The sequence below is a fragment of the Myxocyprinus asiaticus genome, chromosome 24 (genome assembly GCF_019703515.2).
Source record: "Myxocyprinus asiaticus isolate MX2 ecotype Aquarium Trade chromosome 24, UBuf_Myxa_2, whole genome shotgun sequence".
NCBI lineage: Eukaryota > Metazoa > Chordata > Actinopteri > Cypriniformes > Catostomidae > Myxocyprinus > Myxocyprinus asiaticus.
In genome coordinates this window covers 40,270,035-40,282,703 of record NC_059367.1, presented here as the reverse complement: position 1 = coordinate 40,282,703, position 12,669 = coordinate 40,270,035, and the positions used below count along the sequence as shown (strand labels likewise).

The window sequence follows — 12,669 nt, the reverse complement described above, 5'->3', positions numbered from 1 at the left end:
ATATATATATATACTGTATATACTGTATGTATAAACAGTGCCGGGTAGTAACAGATTACATGTAATCTGTCACGATTCGATATATTGTGATACAGCTGAAGTCAGAAGTTTACATACACTTAGGTTGAAGTCATTGAAACTCATTTTTTAACCACTCCACAGATTTAATATTAGCAAACTATAGTTTTGGCAAGTCGTTTAGGACATCTACTTTGTGCATGACACAAGTAATTTTTCCAACAATTGTTTACAGACAGATTGTTTCACTTTTAATTGACTATATCACAATTCCAGTGGGTCAGAAGTTTACATACACTAAGTTAACTGTGCCTTTAAAAAGCTTGGAAAATTCCAGAAAATTATGTCAAGCTTTAGATAATTACCTTCTGATAGGAGGTGTACTGAATTGGAGGTGTACCTGTGGATGTATTTTAAGGCTAAACTTAGTGCCTCTTTGCTTGACATCATGGGAAAATCAAAAGTAATCAGCAGAGACCTCAGAAAAACAATTGTGGACCTCCACAAGTCTGGTTCATCCTTGGGAGCAATTTCCATATGCCTGAAGGTACCACGTTCATCTGTACAAACAATAGTACGCAAGTATAAACACCATGGGACCACGCAGCCATCATACCGCTCAGGAAGGAGACACGTTCTGTCTCCTAGAGAAGAACGTAGTTTGGTGCAAAAAGTGCAAATCAATCCCAGAATAACAGCAAAGGACCTTGTGAAGATGCTGGAGGAAACAGGTAGACAAGTATCTATATCCACAGTAAAACAAGTCCTATATCAACATAACCTGAAAGGCTGCTCAGCAAGGAAGGAGCCACTGCTCCAAAACCGCCGTAAAAAAGCCAGACTAAAGTTTGCAAGTGCACATGGGGACAAGGATCTTACTTTTTGGAGAAATGTCCTGTGGTCTGATGAAACAAAAAACTGAACTGTTTAGCCATAATGACCATCGTTATGTTTGGAGGAAAAAGGGTGAGGCTTGCAAGCCAAAGAACACCATACCAACCATGAAGCATGGGGGTGGCAGCATCATGTTGTGGGGGTGCTTTGCTGCTGGAGGGACTGGTGCACTTCACAAAATAGATGGCATCATGCGGAAGGAAAATTATGTGGATATATTAAAGCAACATCTCAAAATATCAGCCAGGAAGTTAAAGCTCAGTCGCAAATGGGTCTTCCAAATGGACAATGACCCCAACAATACCTCCAAAGTTTGGCAAAATGGCTTAAGGACAACAAAGTCAAGGTATTGGAGTGGCTGAACTGAAAAAGCTTGTGTGAGCAAGGAGGCCTACAATCCTGACTCACTTATTGTGAGAAGTTTGTGGAAGCTACCCAAAATGTTTGACCCCAGTTACACAATTTAAAGGCAATGCTACCAAATACTAACAAAGTGTATGTAAACTTCTTTCCCACTGGGAATGTAATGAAAGAAATAAAAGCTGAAATAAATCATTCTCTCTACTATTATTCTGACATTTCATATTCTTAAAATAAAGTAGTGATCCTAACTGACCTAAGACAGGGAATGTTTTCTATGATTATATGTCAGAAGTATAAATGTATTTGGCTAAGGTGTATGTAAACTTCTGACTTCAACTGTACATGTCACAATTCGATACATCACGATACTTCTTGACACATTTATATAATATACATATTTATATATATATATTTTATGTGAATATATACGTTTTTCCACATTTACATTACACACACACACACACACACACACACACACACACACACACACTATCGGTCAAAAGTTTTGAAACACTCATTCTTTATAATTGTTTTCACATTTTAGAATGTGTCTAAATGTAAAGTCATCAAAACTATGGAATAACATAAATGGAACTATGGGAATTATGTTGTGACTAAACAAAATCCAAAATAAATCAGAACTGTGTTATATTTTAGCATCTTCAAAGTAGTCACCCTTTGCCTAGAATTTGCAGACATGTACTCTTGACATTTTCTCAACCAACTTCTTGAGGTATCACCCTGGGATGATTTTTAAACAGTATTGAAGGAGTTCCCATCTATGTTGGGCACTTATTGGCTGCTTTTCTTTATTATTTGGTCCAAGTCATCAATTTCCAAAAACTTTTAGTTTTTTTAATTAAATTTTAGTTTTATAATGAAATAAATTAATATGGTGGCACAATTATATTTTTGTCTACAAAACTAATTTCAAACATTTAAGCATACGCCTTCAGATCAAAAGATTTTAAAGATCATGAGAAACATTTCAGTCAAGTGTTTCAAAACTTTTGATCGGTAGTGTATATATATATGTAAATGTGGAAAAATATATATTTACATAATATATATATATATCAGACACAACATTTAAACCACCTGCCTTATTTTGTGTAGGTCCCCCTCGTGCTGCCAAAACAGCGCCAATCCACATCTCAGAATAGCATTCTTCTCACCACAATTGTAGAGAGTGGTTATCTAAGTTAATGTAGACTTTGTCAGCTCGAACCAGTCTGGCCATTCTCTGTTGACCTCTCTCATCAACAAGACATTTCTGTCCACAGAACTGGATGTTTTTTTTATTTTTGGCATCATTCATTCACTAAATTCTAGAGACTGCTGTGTGAAAATCCTAGGGCCCAGTAGATCAAAAAGTTTAATCTGGATAAGAATGATCTGGATTCGGAAATCCCATGTTTTGCTATCCAGGATCAGGTAATCCATTTTACATTTGTGCTGGTTTTTCAAAGCAATATTGGATTGGATCACCCTGATCCAGATACAATCTTTTCAAGATTACCAAATCTGGATTACCAGTGCTCTAAATGGGACTACATATCACAATGTAGGCTACTAGCTATGTAAAGAACAACAGGTAGAATAGCCAGCATGGGGTCACTTTAAGTGTTTTTATTTGAAGAGACAGAAAACATCACAATAAAACAATACAAACATCCCCTTCCATTTTCAGTTTCTTTTAAACAGTCAGACACCTCATCTGACCCACAACAAATAAATAAAAACAAACAAATATACATTATTCACAATACATGGTGGATATATTGAACATGCATTTTAAATCATAAAAAGGCTAAATGTCCCTCTCTGTGATGATGTTTATGATGCACCTGAGCCTGCTGAAGACCCAGACCAAACCCGGCATCCTCTCAGAATGAGTGACTGACTGGACGTGCAATAAGGGATGCCATTGTTAGAAACTACTTTTGACTGGTCCATCTCTGATGATTGTGTCATTGCAATTAATAAACAGTGATAAATGACAGTTGAAATTAAATATATTATTTTTGTTAGATATTGACAGCTGTTTGGGGGATTATTTTATGGAGACAAAATGTTTTTTTTTTTTTTTTTACTTTACTGTACTGAAAGGCTTAATAGCTAGCCTAATGTCTACTTTATCACTGTAACGGTTAAACATATCAAGTGCAAAATATAAATTGTTGGTCCCAGATGGGCTTGTTTGTGTATTTCTTTAACTGCTGATCTCCTGGGATTTTCAAACACAACAGTCTCTAGAGTTTACTCAGAATGGTGCAAAAACAAAAAACATCCAGTGAGCGGCAGTTCTGTGGACTGAAATGCCTTGTTGATGAGAGAGGTCAACAGAGAATGGCCAGACTGGTTCGAGCTAACAAAGTCTGCAGTAACTCAGATAACCACTCTCTACAATTGTGATGAGAAGAATAGCATCTCAGAATGCTATTCTGAGATGCGGGTTGGCGTTATTTTGGCGGCACGAGGGGGACCTACATAGTATCAGGCAGGTGGTTTTAATGTTATAGCTGATCGGTGCATATATATATATATATATATATATATATATATATATATATATATATATATATATATAAATTACTAAGAGAAACATCAATGTAGAAACTTTATTACAAATGGCTCTAATTTTATAAAAAAAATAAAAATAATCCTAGCTTCCAAACATACATGGAAACCTGGTAATACAAATACAGACATTCTAATACAACAGACATTATCCTCATAAAGCCTCACATTCACAACTGACATTAATTTTAAAAAATACATCTTCAAAATCACTGTAAATCTCAAGTGACATACGTTTGATGCATTTCTAATGAAATGTTTGGTCCTTCATGAAGCATATGTAAAACCTATGTATCTTGTCTAAGGCCATCAAGACAGATCTGAGTGAATGCATCAGTTCATATGCACTGGACTACTGTTGTAGAATCATTCATATTTGTTAAACCTCTCTGCTAGGTAATATCCTGCTTGAGAACAAAGCAGGAACAGAGCAAGACTGATTTTAGCAGTGGATAACAACTATAGGTGGACAATCACAGAATGTACCAGCTCTTGTAGCATGTGCTGTATTGACAATTTTCATCATGTTGATTTATTATTTAACTTTTCATTTCATTATTTTGTCAAATTAAATTTAAGATGAAACAATTCAGTAAAAATCCCACCTGAAAACTTCAAATCCACATCGCAAGTGCTGAGGTATTTTTGCAGGCACACACAGTGTATTTCCTAGTGTTCTTTGGAAACCAGATCTCTTATACGAGTCTCTTCTACTCTCATGGGAGCAGTTGATCAGCAGAAACTGGTCCTATATTGTGAAATTTAAGTCTGATGAATTGCTTTGGTCTATTTCTCCTCTGTGTCCATGTAACAGAGACAGAGCTGCTCTTTCGAAAGCAGGATGAGTGAGCTTCCACTGCAGTGCCAGAACAGAGACTGCACCTGAAAACTGCCTATGAACAAACATACATAGTATAACAAGTGAGATGTTGCCACAGAAGCAGTTTCTTGTAGAAGTTCATGAAGAATTATTATTCTTTAAACAATTATTATTCTTTATTTTTTAAACAATGGTTTCAATTAAGTTGCTGTTGCCAACATTTTATAAAAAGTAATAAGCCATGAGAAGCTGTGCATTATTGTGATTTTACCACAGTTAAGTGGTAACATTTTCCCTCAACTTCAAACTACTGTAATCAAGGTCCAACATTCACACTCGTCGAATCTAAGTAAAAACTGGCTTTGGCTTTTGTTTTTACTCAACAGCTGGCCATATTAGGAACTTTGGGAACAGCCATTTTTAGAGTGAATGACAATATTTATTATGCAATTTCTCTATATGTGGCCTATGCTGTCAAACCACAAAAATGCATACATGCTTCTGAGAAATTGCCTATTTACAATCTTCTAGCCTAGGTTAAAGTCATTAATGTATTCCTTGAGGATGATTTGGGTGATTTTTTAATGTAATTTAATCAGGCATGTGATCAGCAAAATGAGGAAAATGTACCAAGCGAAGACTGTGGCAAAGCAAACAACACCAACTCCCCAAACTGTTTAAAAACACAGCATTTTGTGGTTTAGCAATCATGCAAGTCCATATCGCGATTTCAATCTTTCAATCTCAGGTCTGCAGGTTTCAAAGCATTTTGGATGGTCTTCCCTTTACATGTACTGTACTGTCACGCCAGGAATAAAAATGAAATATTACATGTTCTTGAGAGTGCCAACCCTTCTTCATTCTGGGCCCTATTTTAAGAGCGCATTTTCATACAAGCATGCGCTGCTAAGTCTAGGCGTAAGTGGTTTGCCAAAACCGCGCGCACAAAGCGCTAATGGGCTGGGTCAAGTGCAATTTAATTCTGAGGTTGTTCTCCAGTTATTGCACCGTTTGTGTCCTATTATATATTCCGTTTCATGTCAAGCAACATTGATAAAGATGAAGACAGCCCATTCATAAAAATTTGGTAGTGTAAATGGGCAGTATGCAATGCATCCCCTGCATTGTGACTGTATTTTCAGCTGCGCTGCTCTGGACCGCAATGCATGTGTTATATGTTCTCTATTAGGGCTGGGCAAAAAAATAATAATTTCGATTAATTTTTTTTTAAATGTTGTCGATTCGTTATTGATTCTCAAAAGCCATAAATCGATCATTTTCTGTATTTATTTCCACAAACGTTTAACATAAGATACTACTGGATCTGATTAACATGAATAATTTTATAACCAGTCTTCTCCTCTAGATGTCACTCTCTAATTTACCTTGCGCAAACGGAAAGCCTGTTGATTAAATAATTCAGTGCTTAACATGGCGGATGCAGGCACATCAGCGTCAACACCTTCAAATAAAAAGGCAGCGGTATGGAAGCATTTTGGATTTCGCAAGCATGACGGCCACGATGCTGTTTACAGGAGCAAAGCAATATGCATGATTTGCAATGCTGAGGTTAAATACAGTAGTAATACTACAAATCTACAGAACCATTTGACAAGACATCACCCAGACAGGTAGGTTTCAACACCCCCACAACCGAACAGACAACTAAAATAAAAAATACGTTTACTAGCAGAATTCCTCACAATTAACCTCGTGCACACTGAGTCAATTGCAATTTTTATTTGCAAAGATATAAGGCCATACAGCGTTGTGGAAAACAATGGATTCCATTACATGTTGAATGTGCTGGAGCCACGTTATTCTATCCCTAGCCGCAAACAGATGAGGGAAGAGAAAATCCAGAGACTGTATAACGAGGTAAAAATAAATGTTGTTATGGCCAGAGTGGCCCTCACGTGCGATGGTTGGACGTCAAGGAGTCAAGACACCTATGGCACAATTACCTGCCACTATATATTTGATGACTGGATTCTCATTTCAAATGTGTTGCAGACCAGGGCTATGCAGGCTAGCCACACAGGGGCAAATATATCTGCAATGCTTTCACAGCCTTTGGAAGAGTGGGAGCTCACTAAGAAAGATCCGGTTATTGTGACCGACAGTGCTGCCAATATGATACGTGCCGTGGAGATGATGGAGCTGCTTTGCTCAAACACTAAATCTGGCATTGCAAGCTGCGCTGAAACTTCCAGCCGTCTCGGTTGCTTGGTCAAGTTAGGTGCATAGTGACATTCTTTCAGGAGTGCTAACGCTAACAAAGTTTTCAAAGATAAACAAAAGTTACTGAACGTATCCTGTCGCCAACTTAAACTGATGAAGTGACCAGGTGGAACAGCGCGTTGGATATGCTTGACAGATTTTTGGAACAACAACCAGCAATCTCAGCTACACTGCTTTCTCCTGAAGTCCGCAGGAACGAAAAGGATCTTTGCACCCTGACAGAGGCAGACATGAAAGCTCTTCGGCCAATGAAGGCTGTAACGCTAGCAACGTCTGGGGAGAGCTCCGCTACCCTATCTGTTATTGCAACGTTGCACGCACAGCTACTTGAGAAGATGCGCCAGACTACCAGTGATTCCACCGTCATTAAGGAACTAAAATCTGCCGTGCACGATGACTTGTGGTTTAGGTATGTTCACAATAACAGCTATTACTATCTATAAAATGTAACATCTGTGTAACAACAGATTACATATTACGTTACTGGTTAATTGTAAGTGTGTGTGTGTGTAATGTAATTCCAATGTGCTTGTGTAATCTTTCAAGATATGCAAATCTGAAAGAGAAGCTGCATGTTGCACCTGCACTTGACCCTTGTTTCAAGACCCTTCCTTTTGTCTCTGACGAGGACCGCGAGGACACATTCACAAGATTGATCAGTGAGATCACTCTGGAGCAAGTTAAAACACCTGATGTAAGTTGTATAAAGTTTTAAAATTGAAAATGTAAACAAAACACACAAAACAAATCTTACATTTTTGCTAAGTTTATCTGTTATTCCACAAGGAAAGCTCAGACTTTCATTTATAGACAATTTGGACATTGGCAGATATCCATACTCTGTAAATTGCACATAAATATAGTAAATTAAATTAAATCCATTTTCTGTATTGTAGAAATGGGCAACACTATTGAATTCCATTGTGAGTAATTTACATTTTCCTGGTTTCTATCAGCAGCAAGGATCTGATAGTGCTGGTATTGGAGGCAGTGCACCTGTACAAGAGCAAAAAACCCTTGGTGATGACCCCTCCCCAGCAAAGAGGTCAAAAGAATTCTGTGCACTGTTGGATCTGCTTGGGGCAGCCTATGCACCAGTGGCTACAGGGGCCAACACTAATGCTGCAGACAGGGCACGGAAGAAGTCGTCAAATACAGGGAAGTTATACCCATACCTCTCTCAGAAGATCCACTTAAGTGGTGGAGTATGCATGAGGGAGAGTACCCCCTTTTGTCCCACCAGGCCAAACGCTATCTTTATGTTCTGGGAACAGTGTCCCAGCTAAAAGGACCTTCTCCACAGCTGGTGACATTGTAACAGCTCAAAGAAGTTGTCTTCTAGCAGAGCATGTTGACCAGCTCCTTTTCTTGCAAAAAAAATTGCAATCTCCAATGAGGCAGTGTTAGTTTGAGCCAGTTTCCTACAATGTTCATAGGCTTGCAGCCTCCATGTTACAGTTAATGTGTTGAGATTTTACTTTTTGACACATCTTTAATGTAAAGTAACCTGATCCTTTTTGAACATGGCATGGGACTGTTTTGACTTGCCCATTTTATTTTCAACTATCATTTTGAATCAAAATTCTGGCTACTCATATTGTATGCTTTTGACATAGAGAGGTGGGTTCTGTTTTAGGGAATGTACCCATGTGAACCTGAAATAAAAATAGTTTAATATTCAGGTCTGTGACTATCTTAATTTCTTTTTATTAATTCACCATTTGTAAACTGGTGTTCCCTGTACAGTTTTAGAAACATCTCTGCAAATAGTATTACTGAATTTCTGATTTTTATTGAATCTATATTCATTGAATCAAACCGAGAATTGAATCGAGAATCGAAATCTTGTGAATCGAAATCGTATCGGGGCATCTGTGCTGATACCCAGCCATATTCTCTATCTCTGTTCTCTGGAAATAATTATCTAGTTCTCAGGAAAATAGCAGATTGCACTTTGTGCCACTTCATTAGCATACAATACACCCACAGACAGCGCAAAACTCCCACCCACACCCACTTGCGCTGGCATGAAAATTAAGCTTAGAATTAGCGATCTCACGAAAATTGGATAAGACGTAGTGCACAGTTGTTGTGCTTAGCGCTACACCTAGCGCGGTCACAAAAATAGAGCCCTCTGCGGCTATTATTTCTGGATTGTGCATTTCAATTTACAACATTTTTACAGATGTGGTCTCCAAAAATCTCAAGTCCATTTTTTATCACGTCCATAACGCAAGTTCATTTCCCGATCTAAATGGGAAAAAAACTTGTCTAGACATGTCCAACTTGTTTAACATTTTCAATTGTCTGGACTAGGTCTACAGGGGTTTATGATTATACATACAAATGGTTCTATATTCTGGCACTGAGTACTTTATATGTGAAGTTAAATTTCACATTTTCAGTGCAAATAACACATCTGTAAAGCTTGAATTGTACCTTAAAAACGGTAGCCTTCGTCTTGCACGTTTTCAGTTGGAAAATCTATGTGCATGACTCAGCAGTGGCTCCATCCGAGGGAAGGTTTAATGACACGTGTTTGGGTAAAAAGTGTTTAAGAGAATGCAAAGCTTATAGATATAGATTATTGAGTGGGTCAAATTTTTTGGTCAGAAAAAAATGAATTCCGGATTAATCCAGAAAAAACACTCAGCACTCAGTGGCATGGCAGAATTCTCCGAAAGCCTCCAGAGTCATAGCTAGCACCCAGCTACGGACACTAAGCGGCACCGGTGCGTGTACAATCATAGAAAAAAAGGGTTTTGAATTTTAGGACACATTTTAGGACATCCACCAGATGTGTCTGGTGTGCGACCACCTAAAAACATCCCTAACAAGACGCCATACAATAGATTCCAGTGACAAGCAATTTGTCTGTCCACACTAAACGTGAACTGCTGCGTGCCACAATTACAGCCAATCGGAACATAGTTGATGTTTAATGTACAGTTATGAGGATCATGAATTTGGAACAATGAGATTTCACAGTGGGCGGGGCTACCCGGTGTGACGCAGCAGAAACAGAATTCGAATGGAAATGGAAAAGATACCTTTATCGCTTGTCACTTTATCTGGTCACGGTGTACTACACAGATGCTCATGGCTTATTGCTTTATTACAACACACAGAATAAATCAAATTAATGTTTTTGGAAACATGTAAAAACATGTTTGAATGAAATGCTGTGACATGTACTGTTGTGAATCTGGACTTATACCTTCCACTGGAACATTAACAGACACACAGCCAGCTGGTGACCACAGATAAACTTTGGAGTTTCCGGTGCAGAGAGCCAGTCGAGGTTTGCGTGGGTCCCAGACAAAGCAGCGAACAGGAGCCGTTTGTTCCAGAACCGCCAGCAGACCGAGTCTCTGCATGTCCCACACCCACACACTTTGTGGCATGTTATCTGACGGAGGATTCACAGAGTGTTAGCATCTCAATATTAACACCACACACACACTTCAACGTGAGTCTATGAAAAACACATGTACATGATCATCATATGAAATATTTTGTGACAACACAGCAGTGGCCTGATAGGGAATGTGACGGTTCCTTTAAGATGCCCAAAACTCACTGACCCCAATAGGCAATCCTTAATGTTGAGCCCTGCACATTTGTCAGGACATTTGTTAGCACATCAATGGCAAGAATCAGCTCTGTGTATTAAATACAAGGGAATTTCCCAGGAAGCAAGGCAACAAGTGTTTGTGAAAATCCAAACCAATTTGGAACACTTAAATGCTTCTCAAAACTGCTGCTGTTGTCAGATTGAACAGAAGTCTGAGAGACATTTCAGGGAATTTTAAAAATGTGATTTCCAGGCCTGGAAATCATGGAAATTAATACAATCATAAAAGACATGGAATATTCCATAGTGAATACTACCTTTTTTCTCAGCTCTAAAATATTTATTTGGCTAGATATTGCTTTTTGTAAGTGCTCTATAAAGTAATTTAAAAAAATCGCTATCCAGCAAACGACTAGTAAAATCATGGAAATTACTTGGCCAATAGTTGTGGGCACCCTGTTTGATTGATATTCAAGATACATGACTGTTAAATGTGACATTCTCACCATCCTTTGTAGCAAGATAGCGATTATCTGCACTGAAAGCCATTGCAGAGATGCCGATTTTTGGGTTGGCACGATCTGGATCCGGCTTGACCACTGAAACTTTGGCTGGCAGTTGTGTGATTTCATCTGAAATAAGGTATTGCAGTCTATTAGATCAAATGAGAAAGCACTTTTTCTCATAACTGTAATGCTTATATTTATGTTGTGCTACCTTTAAATTTATTAACTTAGAAAAAAATCTTTATAGATTTCAACTAAAAACTCTTTACCAAACACTAAAAGATTGCTGTATTAAATTAATTAGAATCTAAAAAGAATCATTATAAAGAATAATGGGAATTACAAAAATAAGAAGCAAAAGTAAAATCCAGCTGCATTGAGGGGAGAAAAATGTAATCATGAAAATTACATAATGCAAAAAAAAAAAAAAAAACACATTCTAAATGTTATAAACAATGTGTATGTGCACCAATGGTCTGGGAAAGGGCTAAAACTGTAAAATCTATACAGAAAAGGCATTTGAAAAGTACCAAAAATAAATGATAAAGGCCTGATGAAAAAAAAAAAAAAAAAAATTTTAATATGACCTTCATATAACAAAAAGAAAAATTGTAAATCTGTTAGTTTTAATAAAAATCATCCCCTGTGTAAATGTCATTAATGTTAATGAGCTCAATACAATACCTGAATGACATATTTTTGCAGTTAAGTTTGAAAAACAAAATATATATATATATATATTTGGATGGACTGGGAATGGAGCATTACGTTGTAACCATTAGTGTATGTCTATATAGTAAATCAGAATGAAGTAAAAAAAATAAAATAAATAAAAATTCTGATTCCATGATATGGACTCCACCTGTGTCTATTTAAAAATATTTCTAAGTTTTGCAAATACATAATATGTAAGCTATTTACATTTATTAGGTATTATATGTAAAATAGAATGCATTATTATATAATATTATAAACTACTGTATATTATATCTTATTAAATGCTATTTACATACCTACCACAGAAGTGAGTGGTAGTGGGGCATTTTAAAATGGGTTTTGGGGGCTTAGCAATGCTGATCTTATGTTTCAATGAGACAATACATGTTTTTGTTGGTAAGATTTATGTAGTGGCATCTGCAGACCTCTGTCAATAGTCCAGCAATAAAAATAGTTTATCATCATTCATAATGACATGCTGCCACGCTGAGCCTCCTAACTACAGCCTCCACAGAGACAGTGCTGTTAAATAGAGACCCTTCTCACATTGTGAACATAGTTTACCTAGCAAGAACTATGTTTTGAGCTGTACACCACAAGATTAATGAAACTTACATTTGCTCTGTGTACTGAAGAGAGAGTTACCCACAGTCAACTGATGAATAGAAAGATCCTCACTACCAACAACAGCTCTTTTCTCCATTTCCTTAAATAACACCTAGAAGAAAATAATTTCACCAGAATCTTCAACAAAAACAGTATCTCAATATTTTTCATTCTTTTAATGTATTTACAGTTGAAGTCAGAAGTTTACATACACTTAGGTTGAAGTCATTAAAACAAATTTTTTAACCACTCCACAGATTTCATATTAGCAAACTATAGTTTTGGCAAGTCATTTAGTCGTTTATCTACTTTGTGCATGACATGAGTAACTTTTCCCAACAATTGTTTAC

General features: G+C 37.1%; 1 protein-coding gene across 1 annotated transcript in view; it reads right to left on the bottom strand.

The window, feature by feature from the left end:
* Positions 1–2,595: 2,595 nt before the first annotated feature.
* Positions 2,596–12,669, bottom strand: part of LOC127414449 (WD repeat-containing protein WRAP73-like) — a 34,231-nt gene continuing 24,157 nt past the window's right edge. Inside the window, exons 10-13 of the mRNA XM_051652472.1 lie at positions 12,329–12,431; positions 10,997–11,122; positions 10,134–10,325; positions 2,596–4,748 (exon numbers count right to left, since the gene is read on the bottom strand). Of these exons, the coding sequence (XP_051508432.1) occupies positions 4,642–4,748; positions 10,134–10,325; positions 10,997–11,122; positions 12,329–12,431 (528 nt within the window). The 3' untranslated portion in view covers positions 2,596–4,641. The remainder of the gene's footprint in view (positions 4,749–10,133; positions 10,326–10,996; positions 11,123–12,328; positions 12,432–12,669) is intronic.